At 47.9% G+C, this 22,751-nt stretch overlaps 1 protein-coding gene across 1 annotated transcript in view; it reads right to left on the bottom strand.

The window, feature by feature from the left end:
* Window positions 1-2,923: 2,923 nt before the first annotated feature.
* The window catches only part of ABAT (4-aminobutyrate aminotransferase), an 84,706-nt gene continuing 64,878 nt past the window's right edge, over window positions 2,924-22,751 (bottom strand). The window contains exons 7-16 of the mRNA XM_081132490.1: window positions 18,632-18,712; window positions 17,937-18,029; window positions 16,879-16,941; window positions 14,258-14,321; window positions 13,618-13,766; window positions 11,425-11,562; window positions 10,478-10,645; window positions 9,122-9,268; window positions 6,215-6,326; window positions 2,924-4,950 (exon numbers count right to left, since the gene is read on the bottom strand). Coding sequence (XP_080988616.1) covers window positions 4,829-4,950; window positions 6,215-6,326; window positions 9,122-9,268; window positions 10,478-10,645; window positions 11,425-11,562; window positions 13,618-13,766; window positions 14,258-14,321; window positions 16,879-16,941; window positions 17,937-18,029; window positions 18,632-18,712 — 1,137 coding nt within the window. The 3' untranslated portion in view covers window positions 2,924-4,828. The remainder of the gene's footprint in view (window positions 4,951-6,214; window positions 6,327-9,121; window positions 9,269-10,477; window positions 10,646-11,424; window positions 11,563-13,617; window positions 13,767-14,257; window positions 14,322-16,878; window positions 16,942-17,936; window positions 18,030-18,631; window positions 18,713-22,751) is intronic.

Raw genomic sequence — 22,751 nt, 5'->3', positions numbered from 1 at the left:
CTTGGTCCGGGGAAGTGCTGTGTTAGCTGCATTGCTGTTACCAACCGCATTTTCCAGATGAGGCTCTGAGAGGTGAAGTGATTTGCTCAAGGTCACCCAGCTAGAAAGCAGCTGCCTTGGGTCATTCTGCTGCCTTGTCCTGCCTCCCCAGTGGGGAAGAGGTATAGGAAATAGAAAACAGTGATTGTTTTTAAACAGTATTTGACTTTGAGGTTCTGGGCCCTTCCACCCACCTGCCTTAGGACTGTATGTTTAGGATCTCACACCAGGCTGACCAGTTCATGTTCCCAGGCCAGTGGCCAGGCCGGCTGTGTGAAAGGTGGTTGGGTCATTGGTAGTCCCTACCCTCCACCAATGCCACGCTGACTGCGTGCTTGCACATGTAAACATCTGATCATACACATCACCTTTCATACATCTGCGTGTATCCCGGCTTCCAAGCTGTGTGATTTTGGGCAGGTTCCCCTGACCTCTCTGAGCTTCAGTTTCCTCATAGTAAGAATAGGTACACAAACACATAGCTCCTGGGTTTGTTGTGAAAATTACAAAGCACCAGAAGATATTGCACATTGCACTATGTGTATTTAAAAAATACATTTAATGGTAGATATTGCCTTCCAAGTCAATTGTTTCATAGACATGTCGGATGTGGAAGCTGGGAGAAACCTTGGAAATTGTGGTCCAAACCATACATTTTACAGGTGAGAAAAATAAGGGTGACAGAAGGCCACTGAGACAGCTGGGAGGGGAAGTGAGCCATGCCACCGTCCCTGCTTCCCGGTGAGGACACCAGGAGGAAGGTGCAGCTCACAGGTGCTTACCAGACCTCTTCTGGGCCTCCTGTTGATCCCAGGCAGTCATCAACTTACTCCCTCAATCGGCCACGGAGAGAATCAGATTTAATTCGTTTAGGGTGGGGCCCCAGCACTAGGATTGTTTGAAAAGCTCTTAGGGCGACTCTAAACTGCACCCAGTGTTGAAAGTCACTGTCCTGTATGTTTTGGATTCTGTGCTCCTCTTTCCCTCTCCATCCATCCCATTGTCCTAGTTAGACCACCAGGTCCTCTTGATTGTGAGAGTGTCCCGACCAGTCTCCCCACCTCCCTGCTTGTCAGGGTGAATACTTGGGACAGTCTTTCTAAAATGCACATTGGAATATCCCCCTGCTGCAAACCCTCGGCAGCTCCATCACTGTGTGGCAGGCCCCGGCCCTCAGCACAGCAGAGGGCCTCTGGCTCAGGGCCGTGCCCGTGCTCTGGCCTGCAGGCTGTTCTGGAACCCCACCCTTTGTGGTCTGGTAACGCTGAACACAGAAATGCCTTCTGCCTCGCCCTACCATTGGGCCTTCAGTGAGCTAGTCTCTCGAGCTGGAATGCTTTTCCCCTCCTGAGTTCCTGGAGCAGTTCCTGCTCAACCTTGGAGAGGAAACTCAGGGGCCTGCTCTTTGTGCACACACAGCATCTAGGCTCTTCCTGTATCCTGGTCCTTCCCCTGGGTTGCTGTGACTTTTGCCCCACTAGAAGGTAAACTGAGGGTAAAGACCACATCCTGTCCATCCCTATCCCATGGTATGTCCTTGATGAACCCTGGTGAAATTAATGGCTTCCCAGGCCAATGCAGACTATGCAGATAGAATGTTCCCCTAAGACATCCCTAAGAGGTATAATAGGTGCTTAATAAGGATTTGCCAAGCCAGGTATATAATAGGTGCTTAATAAGGATTTGCCAAGCCCTGGCTTGTGCGGCTTAGTTGGAACATCCCATGCACCAGAGAGTTGTGGGTTCGATTCCCGGTCAGGACACATACCCAGGTTGTGTGTTTTCTCCCTGGTTGGGGTGCATATAGGAGGTGACTGATCAATGTTTCTCTCTCTCTGAAATCAATTTTAAAAACCCAAAAAACTACTTGCCAAATAATTACTTAAAACCATTTCCAACCAAAAAAAGCCACATTTACTCTGATGCTTCCATTATAAATATATTTTTTTAAATTTAACAATACTGATTAACACAGGAAACATTTAATTCATGGAATTGTGCATATGGTCATCAGTTACATTGTGACATGTTAATTTCTTTATCATTTATTGGCACTGTCAACAGAATACTGTAAACAAGATCACTTCGTATGCATAAATGGGCAATGCTCCCTAGCTATGGTTTTCTACCATGAGCTAATACATAGATACATAGATAGGTATAGATATATTAATGTGCACAATTTTGCATGGTTACTGAGTGTCAGTAAAAATTATAAAAAACACCCATTTATAATAAAAGGGAGGATGTGCTAAGACTTGCTATTACTGGACCTTGTTTTCTGTAAAAGTGACAAGATTTGCTAGAGATACGTACTAAACTCTATGGCACTAATAATGTATGATGGACCCATTTCCAGACCCTTGGCCACAGAAGCACTTCTCCCTGGGCTCTGCTCTACATGGTAACTTACCCACTGCCCCCCGTCCCGGGTTTTCACCAACCTCTTCCAAGTTCCTATGATCTTGAGCTCTGCTGAGAATTTTTTTCCTTGAAATTCTTCCAACTAGACCCCCACTCCCAAAAGCAGATGTCTCAGGAACTCTTTATGCCGAGCCAACAAAAACTTGATGAATGGCTTAAAAAGTTTCACGAGAATAACTTCTCTTGGTAAGGAGTAAGTCTGGAAATGACTTTCTAGATAAAGTGGCTTCATTTTTTTGTCAGTGCCCTCTGGAGAGAGAACAAAATATCGGAGCCATTATCTCCACCAAATAGAGCCAAGTTTCTGGTTGTGCCTTAGCTTAACTTTTGGACTCCAGAAATCTTATCGTATATTTGCATCCAGTGCTAAAGTTCTCAGACAAATCATACTCATACCAATAAATGAACTACGGATTGGTTTGCATTTTGCTTGTTTGAATCCCCAGTGAAAGGTGTGGGACCATGAACTGGTAGGTCTTTGCACATGCTATTCCCTTTCCGCAACACTGTTCCTTGCCTTGTTTATTTGGTGAACTTTTGTTCATTCTGCAAAACCCTGCTCAAATATCATTCTCCTTGAAACCTCCTCTGACCCTTAAGTGGATTGAGGCACTCCCTCCAATTTCCTCATGCTCCTATATATACCTCTGTTACAGAACTTGCCACTCAGCTTTAATTAATTGGTTCAAGAGTCTGTTGTCAACAGTTGGATGTGAATCCCCTGAGAACAGGGAACATGATTTATTTCAGGTTTGTAATCCTAATGCTTAGCACTGGGCCTGGGACAGAGCAGGTATTTAATGCAAGTTTCATGAATGAATGATTGAATAAATATACAAACAAGTGAAACCTCGCAGAGAGGGCGAGTCATACATCTCCGTGCAGTCAGCAGCATAAATGGCCTTAAATCCGGCAGAACCCCTCCTTTAAAGCAATGGATGAACACTGACTGCAAGAATGCAAAGTGAACCGGAACTCACGGGTCTGCCGTGTCTATTAGGCAAGTTAGTGCCTTTCATTCTTAACAAAAACATGTTGACCAGGCCTGCTGGAGAGTGGAAGCTGGAAAAAACCACGGTGAGATCTTTGGGTGATTAGTTATTAAAAGAGCTCATGAACTCAATCAGTTCCCAGAATGCGTAGCCTTCAGCGGAGTTCCCTCAGCCTCAGTCATAGTGCAGTTAAGCCTCTAAGGAGCACGTTCATCTCCACACTCGTTCATGTCAGGAAAACTAATTTGGAGTGGCAGGGACAAGGAAACTGCCTTGAGCCAACAGCCTATTGTTTCCAGTGCGGAGCTCTGGCGCCTTTGATTCATGATGCTTCCCTCAAGAGATCTAGTTCAGCAACTGACTGCCTTGGATGGAAAAGCAAAGCTATTCCTAGTGTTGCTCAGAAGTGGAGCGAAGGTGGATGAGCCGAAGCTAGAGAAAGAGCCTCCTGGGTAAGGGGTCCCTGCAGGCAGACCCCAGAGGCCTGGGAGACAAGAGGAAGTGACTGCTGCCCCAGGCCCTGGGCTCATGCTCCCGGGAGACCGGCTTGTGCTTCTGCCCCTTGGGCTCGCCTGTGTCCCCGGGTGCCCCCTGCCCAGGCTGCAGTTTTGTTTCTAGAGGTCTCGGTTGACATTTAATAGTGGGGAGAGAGCTTGGGGGAATGGAGGACAGCAAGTAAGGACCATCACTGATGCCACCCGGAGTCTCCAAGCCCCATCAGGGACAGAATTCACAGTTTACAGGAATCCCCAGGTGCACTGGGAGGAGTGGCCCAAGTCTTCAGAGGCCAGAAGACCCATTCCCACACCCCCTGGCTCAATCCTCATGTCCCTACAATCCTGCCTTCATAGATCTGTCCTGTAATTTATTAAGCTGTGCATGGGACACGCTCAGAGCTCCAGGACTTGGGTAAGAGGGGTAAGCATGTTTATTTGCATAGGGAAGGGAGCCAATGTCCTTGATCACAGAATATGGCACTTGAGAGGGACAGGAACCCAGGAGTCCCAGCCACCAGTCCCAGGAGCAGGTGTCATTCCCCTGACTGGCTTCCAAATAAATTGTTGGGGTCAATGGCGGGCAGATATATGGCTAGGACCCTCATGGCCCATCCTAAGACTCTGTGTGGGGCTCAAGCAGAATTTCTGGACTTAAACCAATGGGCACCATTGGCTCTGCAGGGAGGAAACCCAAACCAGTCCCTTCAACCTCTCCTTTCCCCCCAGCCACCAAAACCGTCCCCTCCCCACACACCACCCTTCAGTGTGTGCGTTCACCTGATACTTTAAGTGAAAACATGAATTAGGCAAACTAATCAATTTGACAACTGTGGAGATCAGGGCTTTCTCAGAGCACAGTGGAAATAAATGGCTTCTTTACTTGAAGTCAGCTAAGATGTCGCTGAAAATATTGAGGAACAGGTGTGCGTGGTGATCCCTGAAGACCAGAGTGGGACGGAAACGGATGGACTTGTCACCACAGCCCCCCAACACCACGCCTGAAAGAAACGGCAGGAAGTGGGTTAGGAGCTTGGGCGCAGAGTCACGGGCCGGGAGAGTCAGGAGGGTGCTGACCCACAGGGAACCCCCACCCGTCCCTGTCATCCTTTCCATCCCAGCTTCCAGGGGTCCTTCCACCCACTCACCCAGCTGTCTTCCTTCCCTCTCTCTTCTTGCACCCATCTCATCCATCGCTCTCTCCTCTCCCTCCCCCCGTCCCTCCTACCTTGAATGCCTGCTCTGCTGCCCCTGAACTAGGTCTGGGGACAGACAAACCCTGAGATTAGTCCTTGCCTTCCAGGTATTCATGGTGCGGTGGGAAAAAAATAAGTAAAACAAGCAAATTCGAAAAAGCGAGGCAGGTCCAAAGCATGCCTGTGGGCAGAGCTGTCACTCAGGAGGGACAGACACGGAATTTTAAAGGGCGACTTCACCACTGACTTCCTGGGTGTCCCTGTCTCGGCTGCTCAGCATCCTTGAGACTTGGTTTTCTCCTTTAAAGAGGAGGCAAGTCACCCTGCCCTTCAGGGCTGGTGCAGGGGTCCGTCCACACTATGGTAGAAGTCAAAGATACCATGCTCGACACATAGTAGGCGCTCTCATCTCACCACTGAATCCCCCCCCATAAAACTCTCCCATGGCCCCCCACAGCGCTTAGGAAAAAGTCCAGAGTCTTGAACCTGATCCCCAGGCTGACATGATGTGGGCCCGGCAGGCCCTCCCTGCTTCATTCCCTCTAGCCCATCAGGCCCTAATCACACCCCATTCTTTCCATTTTTCCCAGCTCCTTCCTCTTTCAGCTAACTGTACCTGCCCCTCCCTCTGCCTGGACTGCTCTTCCTGACCATCTTCACTGGGCCAGCCCCTGTCTATTTGTCAATGCCACTGCCTCAAGGAAGCCTTCCCTGATTTCCTGGACATTTTCCTCAGCTATTCACTCTCTCTTTGGCCCTTTTCCTCTTCCCTAGGATTTACAAATGCAATCAGCTGTGATGAAATATTCTCTTTAATGTCACCCCTTCCTGCTAGATGGGAAGCTCCTTGAAGGCAGGGACCCTAATGGTCTTACTCATCATTACGACTCTCTCCAGGGTTGGTGCCAGTCATCTCGGTGAATACTTGGTGTGTGGATCAATGTATAAGGAAATTGCCCTGGTAACTTTCTCTTCTTCTGAGAAAAACATTCCTGTATCTCACCTTCCCCTCATACCAGGGTAACACAGGGCACCCAGGAAGCCCAGCTCCCACTCCTGGTCACCTTACCTTTGTTTCTGGCTATTAGAATGAGTTTATTCCGGATGGACTCATCTGGAGTGTCGAAGGAGCAGAAGGTGCCTCGTCCTCTTACTCTGCTGATGAACTGGGGGTACCGGGCCTGCCATGGGGGAAACAAAGCTGGCATCATGGTCTGTCACCTGTGTACTAGCCAGTTCAGTGGCTGTGATTCCTCAGATGCCCCCAGGCTCCAGCCTTTGGGCTTCTGTGTGGACTGGCAGGACCACTGCGGGGTTCAGAGCTCTGGCTCTGGAGACATTCAGTTCTGGGTTCAAAACTCAGCTTGGCCCCTTTCCCACCATGCAGCCTTGGGCAAGTCATTTAAGTGGCCTGTGCCTCAGTGTCCTCCTCTGTAAACTGAAGGATATAGATGCTATTGATCCCAATGTGCTGTGGTAGGAATTTAGTGAGACGAAGTTTATAGCCCAGGGCCTGGCACTTGGTAGGCACTCAGTGGACAGCAGCCATCTTTATTTATTAGCAATTCTTCTAGAAAAGGTGTGATTGAGGCCTGGGGCGGATTCTCCCTTGGAACCTCCAGAAAGAATCACTGCTGCTTATATCTTGATTTCAGACTTCTGGCTTCTGGAGTGATGCAAACAAACCCTTGTTTTATGCCACCAGTTTGTGATAATTTGTTAACGTGGCCCCAGGAAGCCAATACAGTCCTCCAGAGTAAAGGATCTTGGTTCCTCCCAATCTCCATTATCCATGTGAATGGATAAACCAAAATAATTTCAGGTCCTGGGGCAGAAATGGGGCAGAAATTGTTACAGCCCCTTGGTAGAAACTGGAGATAAAGTCAGATTCTGGTGAAAATAAAGCCCCACATATATGATGGGCTCTCTGCTAGGTGCTTCCACGCGGGATATTGAATCCCTGCTTCACTAGTGAAGGGCCCATTTTGGTCTCCACAGGTGAGAAAACAAGGCACAGAAGCCTCTCCAGCACTCGCTTTATCCATCCTTGCACTTGCTAACTGGCTGGGAGCAGGGCTTCGAACACACTCCTCTCTCCCATCAGAGTGCGGAGGCCGGGAACAAGGTGTCATCCACCTGGACACCCCTTTGTGGCCCTTGTGACACACACATACACACACACACAGTAGGACACAATAACTATTTGATTAATTAATGCAGTAGTGGAAATCCCCTGGCCCTCCTCACTGTATGGCTTTGTGTGTTGCCTCTGGCCTTTCACCTCTACATGCGTCCTTTGTCTCACCCATCTGTCTACTACATTGTTCTAGGGCATTCCTGAACTCTCACCTCCTTCTTGCCTATAGCCTTAGGGCCTGATAAGGATGCCTAACTGCTCCCATCCCTTTACATGAGCGAGCTCAGGGCTCCTAAAAGCAAGATGTCAGTCTTGGCTCTGGGATGTTTCCATGGAAGCCTTCTTTGTAGCAACATCTTGAATATGGAACCTATTGTGGACCCTGAGAAAGAAGGGCTCCTGGAGGCTAACTGGGCTCAAATTAAACAAACAAACAAAAAACAAAGCAACAGAGCCTAGAAGCCATTTCTACACAGGGGCCTCTCACGCAAACTGCACTTCAGGGAGAAGCCTGCACTGAACTGCCTGCCTGTGCTGTCTCTGCCGTCTGAGCCAGGCCTTAGGAAGGAGCTTCTGGAGTCCAATTGCAACAAATAGGACCGAGGCTCTCCCCATCCAATTGGAGCTGCACAGCTCCCACCAACCAGAGCTGCTCTATTCTGAACAATCAGGACAGTGCTTTTTGGACCAATCAAACTTCGAGGCTTTGGAGTCCTTATTTGCATGAGGACAGAACAATCAGGGATCAGGGGTAGGGACTTCTGTCTATTTAAGCCAGCTCCCCCCTTGCTCTAGGAGTGCATTTTCCCTTCCCACCAGAAACTGAAGACTGTTTCTCTAGCTGACCAGCATGGGTGAGAGCAAAGTGGAGCAGAGCAGAGCTGTCAGGCTGGAGAGGGGCCTGGCCCCAGGGCCACCTCACAGCCATGCTGTATCACAATTGAGCTGTTTTACACTGAATAAAGTTTCCTTTTTCACCAACACCCCAAATTGGGGATTCCTGTTGGCGTGGAATTAGTGCCAACGACCATCAGTTGACACTACTTTGGGAAACACTGTCCTCAGAACCTGACTCAGGGGAAGCAATGTTTGTGCCAGCCCAGAACAACCAGATCCCCACCAAACCTGGCCCTGGCTGCATCCACATCTGTAAGCAGGGCCCAGACATCAACCAGGGAAACAAAGGACAGCTGTCTCTTCTCCTGCCCTGCTGGAGGACAGTGAAGCACTCCAGCAGGGAGGAAGGGCCTGACAACTGCAGAGGCTTTTTCTAGTGCCTGCTCCTGCTCAACCTCAGTTTAAATGCAAATCCACCCAAGAAAAAAAAAAAAAAAAGAAATTCCACCCAGAGGGTATTAGTCGTCTTAACAGGCACACTTAAGCCCTTCAGAGTCTTTGCAATTGGACAGATCTGGGTTTAAAATCTGGCTCCCTTGCTGCTGCTCACCTTCCCAAGCCTCCCTTTTCTCATCCAGAAAATGAGGATAATCATATTTTCCTAAGTTGGAACTGCTCTGAGTTAAGGTTGCCCAATAAAATATAGGATTTCCCAGATAAACAACTTAGAACTTTTTGGTATAAGTATGTCCCAAATGTTTCAGGGGGTATACTTTTATGCTAAAAAAAAAGAAGTTGCTGTTTTTCAAATTACACTGGCATCCTGTATTGTAATTTGCTAAATCCGGCACCCTGCCTGTGGGCCAGGTATGGTACCCGGAGCTCCCACTTCTGCACCTGCTGGAGGAGCAGGAGTGATGCCAAGCTGAAGGGCCGCCCGGCACTGTGAGAGCCATAGGTGGGGTCCTGGGACAGCTGGGGAGAGCTGAGCTGGGTGGGTACCTGAAGGTCCAGCAGCCCCGTGAGCAGGGCCTTCCCAGCATGGGCTGCGTTATTCAGCAGGTCCTCCCGCTTGATGACATTGATGACCTCGGCCAGCAGCAGGTTCTTGGACGGGTCCCCCAGCCAGGTGTTAAAGATCCGGTATGGCTGGAAGAAGGTACGGGGCATTGGAAAGGCTCACACATGGGCACACCCTTCAGGGGCCCACTTCCCCCAGACACACCTTGTCCCCCATTTCAGAAGAGAGAAACTAACGCAGAGCATCTACAATGAATTATTCCAACAACGACCCTATAAGGAGGTACAACTATCAGTACGACTATGAGGGAGACCAACTCCTCCATGTGCTGGGAAACCCCTCAGTCTTGGGGAAATCAAGATAGCTGGCCCTCAACTATAATCTTCATTTTATAGTGGAGGAAGCTGAGGTTCCGAGAGGTTAAGTGATTTGTCCAGAAAAACTATAGGTGGTAGACTCAAGTGGATTGATGGCAGTCTGGCCTTCAAAGACCACCCAAATTATTCCTCCATGAATTATTCAGGATGTCAATGCAGCCAACTAAAACATATTTCCCAGCCTCTCTTGAAGTTAGGAGTGGCCAAGTGACCAGATCTGAATCAGTGTTAGAAACAGAAGTGTTGTGGGATTACTGGGAAGGCCACTAAAGATAAAAAGAGGGTCACTTTGTGCTTCCCTCCTTTTTCCTTCTGACTGCCTAGAATTGGGATGGGATGGCTGGAGCTGCAGCAGCCATTTTGGACCATGAAGCATCCTCGGGGGTGGAAACTACATGCAGGAATGGTGAAGGAAGGATCCCAAGCCCCTGATAACTCTGTGTGTGTTTATGAGAATCCATATGTACATGTGGTAGTACAGTGTAGTAGTTAAGAGCAGGACTCTGGGTTTGAGTCTTGTCTTTATAACTTAGTGGGCTGTGTGACCTTGGACAACTTACTTAATCAGTCTGTGCCTGATTCCTCATTAGTAAAATGGGAGTTAAAAATAACACCACCTTGGTTAGATTATTGTAAGGTTTAAAAGTACATGAGGACTACTTAGAACTGGGCCAGGCTCAGAGTAAATGCTCAGTTCACAGCAGCAGGTATTAACACACACAGAAAAGTTAGAAGACTGACAATGGCCTGATATGAAGTCAGCCCTGCAGAGAGGGCAGGGTGATCATAATCACTGGCTAATTAAATCGATAAGAATTGGGCCTTAGAAAACTTCTGTGACTCATTGTGTCCACTCAGTTCCTGGTTTGTGAGAAAGGAGCAGTCATGTGAAAGGAATGCTGCTTCACCCCCCTCCTTCCCCTGTTCTGGAAAGGAGGGAAGGGAGGGCCTAGCACTCACGGCATTGGGCCTGAACTCCTCCTTGTGGAAGAAGCCCCCGGTCATCATCTTCTTGCTGAAGGTCATCACGTCTGCAGGGTCATCCAAGCCCCAGTGCTCATGGGCCCAGAACTTGCCAGTGCAGCCCCCTCCTGTCTGGACCTCATCCACCAAGAAGGCACAGCCATGCTGGAGAGAGAAGAGGGAGAAATAAACACCCACCACAATCGACCAACCTCCAACCCCCTCACCTGGCCAGAGAGTCCTTGTTTTCTGAACTGCAAGCCAACCCCATGTTCTTGGCAAAACTAAACAAATGCTTAAGTGGGCAGAGCTGTATCTGGAAATTTCCTCCAGCTACTGAGCTGGAACCAAACCAGAACATCGAATACCCCCTGAACCAAAGCAGGGCAGCATCTCACTCGGCTTCAGTCCCTGAGCCAGATGACTGACGAGTGAGGCCCAGCAGTGAGGCCGAGCCCTACTTCCCAAACATCGTCATCGCCTGGACAATTATTTACTTAGTGTTTGTGTTTAAATCAAGTCATGTCATATAGCCTTCATCTGTGAACATGCTAGCTGGATGTGCCATTTGTACACGCAGGACATTAAAATAAGCATGACATTAACATGAAGTCTGTTCATTTAGCTTCTGTTGAATATGGACTACACTGGGCTAAAAGATGAGGTGGGGTCTCTAGGAAGAAAAAGGTGGAGGCTAAGTCCTTCCCAGGAATCTCTTGATTACAAAAGCCTCTGACTAAGGCAGCAGGCTGGAGACTGGTTTGGCAATAAGATTTCAGGGAAGAATTCCCTATCCTGCCCCGCCTGCAAAGTCTTTACCCGTGAGGCCAACAGACAGCCTTTGAATATCTGGGAGTTTATAAGGGGAGCAAAGGTACCCTTTGCTCTGGGAAACCAGATGAAAATGGGCTGTGGCCCCGTCCAACCTTGACCTAGGCACGGACCTTCCTGGAGATGTCTCTCAGCTTCCGGAAGAAATCATCCGACGCGTGGTTGTCTCCACCCTCAGACTGGATGGGCTCTACGATGATCCCGGCCACTGTCCTCTTCTTTTTCCGATATTTCACGATCAGATCCTCCACCTGGATTCCAAAGTGGAAACTGACAATGGCTCATGGAGGCTCTGAGCAGCACCCACGGATGGGCATGTGGGGTCCTGTGCTGCCCCCCGAGTTACATTGAAAATGTGTTTGTGTGCACTTCCGGTGCAGACTGCGATGCCCACTCAGAGCCACAGGTGTGGATGGGGATGTGTCCTACTTAGGACTGGGGCCAGCCTCTGTGGGGACAGACTGATGACTTGGAGCAAATCATTTAACTTTCTGAAGCCTCACTTTCCTGATCTGTGCAATAGGCATGCTGACAAAATCTATTTTTGTTACTGTTGTATTATTATTATTGGTTGGAGAGTCCTTTCTGTGCAGAATCTGGGATGAAAATTTGTTTGAGAAGCTGAGGTCAAACTCAGCTATAATAATAGATCCAAGCACTGGTTGCACAGGTGGGGGGGGGTCCTACATAGACTCCTCAGGCTGACCCAAGGACATTTTCCAAGATGATAAGATGCTTATATGAGTATATTTATTTGTCAAAACTTATTGAACTAGACATTTAAATTAGTGCATTTTACACTACATAAATTATGCTAATAAGGTTGAAATTGATTTTTTAAATATCTGTTAACAGATTTTGGGGGTTGTAAGAAAAGCACCTGATTGTCACTAAGTGGTTATATTTCTCGAACTCTTGTTCTAATATGGGCATCATCTTATAGACAATTAGAGTAGCAATTGTGATACTTTATTAATAACTTAATAATTATACATAACTAAAAACCCTAGACCATATACCTAGATAGAACAAGGGCAATCTTTCTCTGTTATGCAGAACTAGGGGGAAACCTCTTGTGTGGATGGTGTGAGTTAGGCCTTGGTCTCCACAGGGCACCCCAGGGGCTCCGAGGCGCTTCCCTTTGCTTTCAGAGAATCATTTGCATGTTGTCATCACATGGTTTTTCTCATATCTGTTTGGTGCTGTGGTTCCCACTACCCTGCACTCTCCAATTAGATGGCGGCAAGCCACATGTGGCTACTGAGCACATGCAATGTAAGTGGTCCAAACCGAGATGTGTCTGAGTGTAAAACGCACAGGATTGCAAAGATTTAACACCAAAAAAGAATATAAAAATACCTCATCAATAATTTTTTTAAAATCCTCACCCAAGGACTTTTCCCATTGATTTTTTTTTTTAGACAGAGTAGAAAGGAGGGAGAAGGGGGAGGGAGGGAACATCGACATAAGACACATTAATTACTATTTTGGATGGATTGGGTTCCATAAAATGTTACTAAAATGAATTTCACCCATTTTTCTAACTTTTACGAAATGCAATCGTTACAAAGCTATACGACACGTGGGGCCTGCCTTATCTTTCTATGGGACAGGCTGTACTAGACTCCTTTATCTTGTCTCTTTCATTTACTACGAAATACCCAGCACCCAGCACTTTGCCTCACCCCTAGTAGGCATTCACTAGAACTCGAAAAAGAATATGCCTCAGAGGAAAATCAGCCTCAGATTAGCCTTATTTGAGCTCAAATCCCAACCTGAAGAGTGAAAGCCATTTCCCCCCAGCAACAGGATCGTTCCAGTGTCTTACCTGGAACCCCAACACATGGAACAGATCAAAGGGGGCCTCTTCTGGTTGAAGTGGAGGCATGGCGACAGGGGTACATGTCCTCAGTCCCTCCCCTGCCCTTTGCACCCCGAAGCTCCCAAAGCAGCCCTAGGACTCGAGAGAAGGCTGACAAACAGTGGACTAGAGGGTCCTGTGCAACCGCTTTTCTATGAGCTGCCCCATATTTTCTCCGTGGATTCATTTTCTCTAGTCCAGAGTCACTGAAGCTTGCCCCCGAAGAAACATGAATGATACTGAAATTGGCACCAGTAGTGGAGTGATGGATGCTGGGTGGCAAAACCTTCCCTGATACGGAACATTTGGACAGGAGTCCTCTCTGTCTTATGTTCCTCCCAGGGAGTGTGCCATGCAGGTTCCTCTTCCCCGGGGCAAAGGGTTGGGGTGTTGAGGGTAAGGGGACTGGGTGTGAGAAAGGTCTGGAAGGTTCGAGTGTTGTTACCTCTTCCAGGCAGCGGGCCTCTTCTTGTTGGTTCTCCTTCACAAACTCCTCCAGAGGGTATTTCAGCCGTGGGAACGGTGCAATGGGCCAGTCAAAGGAAGGGATGTCGATCTTGTGAATAGCTTTGGAATGCGTGGTCGCTAAGCAACCTAGGACCCCCAAAACAGAAGAGAAGGCTTGGTTTGGGGGAGCACAGTGAACAATCTTCAAAAAGCAGATGATGGGCATTTCAAACCAACACTGCAATGCCCAGGGAGGCCTGTTGCCTGCAGAGCCCCAGTTCCCGTAACAGCCTGAAGCCAAAGCAGAACCTATGAATCGTGTGTGTGTGTGTGTGTGTGTGTGTGTGTGTGTGTGTGTTGCTTTCCCATTCATCACAGATTAAACACAGGCTTTAAGTCAGAGAGACAAAGGTCCAAATCCTGTCTCTGTCACTGTGTGGCCTTGGAGTGTTTCTCTTCTTGCTGAGTCTCAATTTCCCCACCTGCACAGTGGCCATAAAAATCCCCTCCGCAGAGCAGCTTGGAGTCAATGAGACAAGGTGGGGAAACCGCCCACCGAGATCAAAGGCAGCGGCTGCTATTGTTGCTGCTATTACCACTCTAACAGCCACCTCGGGATCCCAGCGGCCCCTCCTTACCCATGGTCCTCCCGTGGAAGGCGCCCATGAAGGAGAGGATGCTGTAGTCGGGGCAGCCAGGGGCCTGGAAACAAGAAACAGTGTCATCGATCATAGCTGTGAGAAGTGGGGGGCTCTGCGGTTGCCCCTGAGAACATGGAGGAGCACCAAATTCTGTCAGAACAGATATCCCTCCTCAGGCCAAAGTCACAAACCGAACTCCCACTATTTTTTTTCCCCTCTTATTGTTTGTTTTTTTACTCCTCACCTGAGGATGTTTTTTCATTGCTTTTCAGAGAGAGTGGAAGGTAGAGAAAGAGAGAGACACGTCGATTGTCTCCTGCATGAGCCCTGACCAGGGCCGGGATTGAGCCTGCAACCAAGGTAAATGTCCTTGGCTGGAATCGAAGCTGGGACCCTTCAGTCCTCGGGCCAATGCTCCAACCACTGAGAAAAACTGACTAGGGCTGAATCCCTACTTCTATAGCCAGGCAATAGATGTTTTGCCCACATGGTCCCCCAAAATATTTTTAATCAAAGGATTTCACATAAATATCTGAACTGTCTTCTCTTAAAGTCTGCAATATTTGGGCCCATTTTTGTTGCCTGAGCCTAAAGTCTGGGCAAGTGGCTGCTCCAGGGCCCACTGCCCACATTTCTCCTTCACATCACCTGCCACCACCGGCTGGGCTGCTTGGGGCTTCTGAATTTTCAATCCCTGTCTGCAGGCTCTTCCAACTCCTGCAGGCTGCCCCCCACCAGGCTGCTCTGGCTTCCACAGGAACCAGGTGGGCAAGGTGCTGACCAGTGCTTCCCACGACATGAGGCTGAGTGGGGCACCTCACAGGGAATGAATGCCCCAGGCCTCTGGAGCAGTTCTGCTGTGCCAGAGTAGGAGGGTGGGCAGGGAGGACCCCCACCTTTCCATCTCTCCAGGGCAGCTCGGCTGCCCATGTCCAGGAGGGACGCTTGAACTCCCAGTCCCCAGCGGATGGCACAGCTGCACTGTTTCCTGACCCTCCACCTGGCAAGGGATCACACCTGTTTCTGGCTGACTCAGGTAGAACTACTGAGGATGCGGCAGAAGCAACCAGGGGGACCCCTAGTCTCTGGGAATTTGATACAGCATGTTATTTGGGTGGCTGATCCCCACCAGGTACCTGAGAACCCCCGGGGAAAAGCTCTAAGAGCTCCTCCCACAAACTCCAGTAACCGTCCTGTCATTTCCCTTTGTTGAGGAAAGAAAACATTTTTCTTGTTCCTTTGTGTAAATGTAATATATACACATCACCACACATCTTTGGCTGCAGACATTAACCAGGGAGAATGAAATCTAAAAATATTGATGGACTAGGATGTCCATGGATAGCAAATGAGAAAGAGGCTGGGCACAATCCATTTCTTAAAAAAAAAAGGCCAGAAGAAAAAAGAAAAAGCTTAAGTTTATGTAGGTTTGTATGACTGTGGTGAAGAGTATGGATCTATTGCTAGCAAGAGGCGGGATTAGAAATAAAAAATTAAGAAAGCACAAAGGAAAACAAGGAAATGAAACAATTTACCACCCTTAGGCATCCCATTATAAACAAGTTAGCAGGATTTCACAGTAATTTCCTGTATATTTATTTGCAGTCACTGTTTTCACTAAATTATGGCGTGCCTGTCTCCAAGCAGAGAAACCCGTCCTAACAGTTTTTGCTGCAGGATATTGTAGATGTACGCAGTGCGTAATTGAGTTCAGTGGCCCCTGATTCTTTTTTAATCAGCACACGTTTCTGTCTAAATCGTAATGGGACCCCATGCGTGAAAGCGGGAAGGACAGGCGCGCTCTGGTTGAAGCTGGCTGCGGAGCTTGGGTCTACCTGCTTGGTTTTCCCTGTGGTCCCCATCACTGCTGTTGAGTAGCCTTCATGGTGTCCCTGGGAACCCCTATACTTAATCCCTCTTTCCCTATTACTGAATATAGAGGTGGTTTCCTATCTTTTGGGTTATCGTTAACTCTAAACACCAATGGGTGAATTCCCTTGTGCATACATTTGTGTTGACATTTTGGATTATTCTAGAGACTACATTAAAGCCCTCCTTAGAAGGGGTTAAATTCAGGCAGCTGTTCTGAGAAACTGTTGTCCTGGGTTAGGACTTTGCCTTAATACCAACTAGGGAGGTAGAATTCTTGGGGGACCCCTTGTTATGAACTGAACGTTTGTTTCCCCCAAAATTCATAGGTTGAAGCCCTAACCTCAGTGCCATGGTATCTGAATGTGGGGCCCTGGGGAGATGATTAGGGTTGGATGTCATAAGGGCCCCCCCCCCAATGGGATTAGTGTCTTTATAAAAAGAGGCACAAGAGAGCTTGCTAACCCTCTCCCAGACTTGGAAGGACACAGTGAGAAGGCAGCTGTCTGCAGGCCAGGAAGAGAGCCTGCCCTGGGGAACCAAATCAGCTGGCATCCTGATCGTTGACTTCCAGCCCTCGTAACTGTGAGAAAATACATGTCTGCTGTTTAAGTCCCTCAGTCTATGGCATTTGTTATGGCGGCCTGTGCTGACTATTTGAGAAGGACAGGGTCCATTAACTAGCATCAGCCTGAGGGGGACTGGGCAGTCCCTCGTGGAGGAGAGGAGAAAGGGCCCGCTCCACCTACCTGGTTGACCATGCACGTCTCCAGCTCCTCTTTGGAGAAACCCGTTTGACCCCTTTCCTTGTTCTGACAAAACAGAACAGAAGAAAATCTCAGAAATGCTCTGGGCTAGGAGGAATTTCCACTTTCTACTTGAAGCCATAGTTAGTCCAGACAACTAGAGAGTGATCTCTCAGGAGTTGATCTTATGTGTTGATTGAGGAATAGAGTGAATAAATAAAATGGAGTCACTGTGGTCAAGCTGCTAAATTATTAATTTCAAGTGGGCTGTGGCAAAAGGAAATGACTATTCTCTTTTTAACCGACTCTAGGACCTTAAACTTTTGAACCTTCCAGTCCCACGTCAGTATCTGGACGTACCTCATGCGTGCGTTGTGTGTCAATGCCTGGACATACATCACACCTTCAGAATGACCTCAAGAAGAGAATGTTACATTGTCTAGACTGACAGACATCTGACAGTCACCATTGTGGACCAATCTTGAGGCTAGAATGCAGCACTGATTCTTCTCGAGAATGTGCTTTTTACTATAAAACTCCCAGACTTTTCTTTCTTCTTTGGAACACTCTGGGTATTGTCTAGGAGTGTTTCTGGTATGCAAACCTTAAGATCCTTGAATAAATTTTTGTTATTTTATTTCTAGTCAAAGCCTCCTGACTTTTTGAGTATGTTCAACATGATATTACCCTTATGTACTAAAGCATGAGATTGATATTGTGCTTGTAATGAAATAAATAGATGAATACATAAGATGCATTACTCTTCTGTTAGCAACCACTAAGATCTGCTGAGACGGTATATGTTATTCCAGGTATAATAGTGTAATTACACTGGGTAAGTTTGGTGCCAAAGCCTCGGCTCTTTGCACCATTCCCCACTGGGATGTTTGGAAAGCCCCATCAGGAAATGGCCCCCTCTGGGTTTTGAGCATGCTCACTGATGTCCAAAACTCTGGCCAGTTGGGATGAACAACAGGACAAAGGGTGCTGGGGAGCTTCTGTTGTGTGTGTGTGTGTGTGTGTGTGCGCGCGCGTGTGTGTGTTCACGTCTCAAACCTTACCCGGTACCACATGAAGATGGTCTTGAAGGCATTTTCATTGGAGCAGGAGCCACAGGCCATGGTAATGAGCTGGGACATTCCTTTAGGAGCCACCTGCAGGCAGAGAAACAGCTGTGGGCTCAGCTCCATCTGGACTCCCCCTCCCCTAGCTGGAGCTGTAGGAGGCAGAGGGAGGCTGGGACAGAACCAGGGATATCCTGGAAGCAGTTGGTCTGGGAGACTTGACTCGGGCTCTTCTGGGGGGTGGAAAAGCCAAGTAGGAGGGCAGAGAAGAAAAGAGGGTGACGAAAAGCCCAGTCTATCCCTCCTGAGGCAACTGCCACCCCTCAAGATACCCACAGGTGAGAAGTTGAGGTTCTGAATGATTTTAATCATTGTAACAACTGACACCGAAACATCAAGGCAGGCTGAAGACCAAGCAAAACTCCTGTCATGGGACAAATATTAAATTTTTCCTGAGTTCCCTTTTTCCTACACACAAGGTATCCCTCTTCTCTTCAAAAGGAAAAGTAAAAATACTCTGTGAAAGAAACAGCACAAAGAGTGAAGTAGAAACACCCCATCCTGACTGTATGAATCACAACCCTTTCCTTCTGCTGGTGCCGCCTCCAAAAGTTTCCTGTGGGGAGGACCTGGGGCCCAGGTGGAGGTGGGTCCCTGCAGCGGAGGGTCGTCCCCGCAGACTCACCACTCACCGAGAGCAAGGACTCCCGCAGCTTCTCCACAAAATTCTCTGGAGGCAGGATTCCCAAGGCAGGTCTGTTGATGAACGTGCTCTGCAAAAAGGGCCCGAGACAAACAGTGACCACTCGTCCTTGACCCAGCTCCCTGCCAGCTCACCATGCTGTTCACAGGGGTGGGGTCCAGTAGGCTGATGGTGGTGTGTCGGGGCTGAAATAATGGATTTCCCTGTACTTTTAGAGAAATCCACCGGGATTGCTCAGAGTTTTAAAAAGAAGTGCCAATTTCTTGGTTGTGATATAGCACTATAATTACCAAGATGCTACCTTTGGGGAAAGTGGGCGAAGGGTACATGAGACCTCTTTGTAATGTGTTGTTTTTTTCTTTGCAATTTCCTATGAATATATAATTAAAAAACAAAACAAAACATCAGAATGGCTAAAAATTAAAAAGTAGACAATAACAAGTGCTGATGAGGATGTGGAGCACCTAGAATTCTTGTTCACAGCTGTAGGAAGGTAACGAGGTTCAACCACTTTGGGAAGCTATCTGGCAGTTTCTTATCATGTTAAACACACACGCACCCTATGACGGAGCAACACCACATCTAGGAGTTTACCGAAGTGAGATGAAAGCGTGTGTCCACACAAAGACATGAATAAACATGAATGTTTATAGAGGCTTTTGTTTTTATTTGCCCAAACCTGGAAACAACCCAAGTGTCTCTCCACTGGGGAAAGGAGAAATAAACTGTGGTCCACCCACACACCGGGGACTACTGCTCAGCAATGAGGAGGAACAATATGCTGACACACGCAAGGGCAAGAAGAACATGGAAGAATCTCAAAGTCTCAGTGCTGAGTGACAAGAGGTGGAATCAAAGGGTTACACGCAACATGGTTCCATTTAGACGACATTCTGGAAAAGGAGAAACTAGAGGGACAGAAAACAGCTCATGGGTGCCAGGGGTGAGGTGGGATTGACTGCAAACAGGCTGGGGAGAATGTTTGGGGTGATGAACTGTACCATGTCTGGATTTCTGAAAAATGTGGTAAAAAACACTTAAAATAAAATTTACCATCTTAACCATTTATAAGTACACAGTTCAGTAGTGTTAAGTATATTCACATTGTTGCGTAGCCATCACCACCATCCATCTCCAGAACTGTTTTATCTTACAAAACTGAAACTATATCCATATGACACTGACTGCCCATTCTCCCTCCCCCAGCTCCTAGCAACCATGCTTCTATTTTCTGTCTCTCTGAATTTGACAATGCTAGGGACCTCATATAAGTGGAATCATACAGTATTCATCTTTTTGTGACTGGCTTGTTTCATTTAGCATCATGTCCTCCAGGTTAACCCATGTTGTAGCATGAGACAGACTTTCCTTCCTTTTTAAGGCTGCATAATATTCCATTGTATGGATGGGCCACATTTTGTTTATCCATTCATCCGTCAATGGACACTGGGCTGTTTCCACTTTTTGGGTCTTAAAAAGTGTTGGTGTGAAAATATGTCTGGATTTTTTTTTAAATTGTCACCCAAGGGTATGTTTTTATTGACTTGAGAGAAAGGGAGGAAGAGAAAGAAACATCGATATGAGAGAGAAACATTAATTGGTAGCCTTAATTAGGAACCGAACCTGTAGGCCTTGGCTGTATGGGATGACACTCCAACCAAGCCACCTGGCCAGGGATTTTGACAGTGACTGTATACTGTGCATTTGATGAAATTCACACAACTATATAGTACAAAGAATGAATCTGACTGCATGTGAATTAATTAAATAAACATGGAAAAAAGACGTACAAGGCAGTGGCAGGTCTAGAATTTCTAAATGGAGCAGAGCTTAGGAAAGCAATCTGATGAGGGAGCTGGCTAAATAAACAGGATGGGAGGAGTATGAGAAAAGCAATGTTAGAAAAATTACTTAGACTCTCTTTGTTGATTTTCTCCCCCTAATTTTGATAGATGTGGGTCGAGAGAAGTATTTCTCTCTGCAGGGAAATCAACAGTGCAAGCCTGATGCTAAACAGACTCGCTTTTGATAGTTGGGAGACGAGGGGGCATGTTGGTTACTAAGAACTTGTTTGTCTGAGGTTGGGTCAGCCCTGCCCTGGGACTGCAGAGCAGGGAGGAAGGCCAAGGGAACCAGAGCCTCCACATTTTGAAAGAAAAGGGAAACGCAGATTTTAATGAGAAATTGCCCCACTTTAAATGCTGGCCAAATTTTTCTTAAAACAGTCTGTGGCTGAGGGACAGTCCCACCCTCATGCAGCCCCACTCCTGAACAAAAGCAGCCCCTGCCTTGCTGGCTTCAGACACAGGCGGGGCTGCTGGCTGTTTACAGGGCAGGGTGAGGGGCACACACAGGACCAAGGGTCCCAAAACTCCCCACCAGCTTGGCCTCGAACACCTCCCTAAAGCGAGGAAAAAGATAATGTCCAGTTCTGGCAGGACACCGATGGGGGCAAAAGGTTCCACCCCAAGAAGTGTCAATGTGTATTAAGAGCCTTACAGTATTTATGCTCTGACCCGGCGATCTCATTTCTAGGCCTCCCCTAAAGACACAGATGGAAATGCAGATGGAATAAAAGCAGAGCCACCCCGTCCCTCAAGGTGCAGCCAGTCCCCCTGACAGGACTGGGAAGGGTCTGGGAGGGGTCCTTCCTGTGGATACACAGTGAGATCACCAGGAATCGGGTTTGGGTTATGAAAAGGGTTTGTACTAAGTGCAATGTGACATCCTGGATGGGATCCTGGAACCAAAAACAGGCAGTAGTGGGGAAATGGGAAATCTGAATAAAGTCTGTAGTACATAATGCACCAATGTTAATGTCTTAGTTTTCACAAGGGTACCATGGAGAGTAAGGTGTTAACACTGGGAGGAACTGGGCAAAGGTAGATGGGAACTGTCTTTACAACTTGTCTGTAAATCGGAAATTAGTCTAAAATAAAAAGTTAATTAAAGGGGGAGGATAGGGTGAGCCTAGGATCTGGGGCCTTCTGGGGTACCTCTCTCTCTCTCTCTCTCTCTCTCTCTCTCTCTCTCTCTCTCTCTCGGACAGCTGGTGTAATTAACTCAATGCAAATACAAACAGTGGGATCACTACATAGGAGGAAGCCCAAGGAGGGGAGCCCCAGCACTTAGGCCCCTGGTTGCTTGGGAATTTGGCTCCGACAGCTAGACATTGTGGGAGGTTCACACTCCAGACTAGGTAAGTGGTGGGGGGAGTTAACCCTTCTCATTGTGAGGAAACTGAGGACCAGAGAGGTCAAGCAACTTGCCCCAAGTCACACAGATAGGAAAGGGCAGAAAAACAACCCAAACACAGGTTTGCTGACTTCAGACTCCACTGTCTGCCAGGCGCTGCAGGTGGCCTCCACCTGATAATGTTAGCGATGGATACAAGTTTGCTTGGTGCAACCCAGGGATCTTGGCTGGCCTGGCGGGACCTTAAGGGACATTTCCTTTGGCTCCGATCTGAGTGGGGCTCCTGGGAAATCAAGCCAATCATGAGATGAAGGTCGGGGTAAACTGCCACCATTGGCGGGGGTGGGAGTGGCTCCCACAGGGGCTGGCCGGCAGCTTGATTGCCTATCCGGGCCCAGGGAAGATGTGTGGGTGATGTTCCTGTTTGACAAAGCGTGACTAAGAACAGAGGATATCTGGGACATTGGGGAGCAGAATCTAATGAGGACAAGTTTCTAGAACACTTGCCATCAGACTCAGCAGCGCTAAAGTGCGATGTGTAGAGAATGGCTTTGGTTTAAGTGGCTGTACGACCTGGGGCAAGTTACTTAACCTCTCTGGGCTTCAGGGTCTTCATCTGCCAGAAGATGGACCCCTCCCTGGGGACTTATAAGGCCAGTGAGGTGACACAGCTCAGTCTTGAAGGATAGAGTCACACCGGTGGAAAGGCCTGGAGGTCAGAGGGATGGCACATGTCTTCCCTGGCCAGGCCAGGTGCCCCAGATGTCAGACTGTGCTCATCACTCATTGCAGTGTGAAGGGCACATGTAGTGCCCAATAATCATTGCATAACTTAAGGGCATTTAAATGAGGTGGCCCGGGTGACTTAAATTATAACGGGAAACCAGACATTGGATCCAGAAGACATGGCTTCA

Source organism: Miniopterus schreibersii, assembly GCF_964146895.1.
Source record: "Miniopterus schreibersii genome assembly, chromosome: 3".
Taxonomy (NCBI): domain Eukaryota; kingdom Metazoa; phylum Chordata; class Mammalia; order Chiroptera; family Miniopteridae; genus Miniopterus; species Miniopterus schreibersii.
The sequence above is the reverse complement of the archived record's forward strand: the minus strand, read 5'-3'. Positions and strand labels throughout refer to the sequence as shown.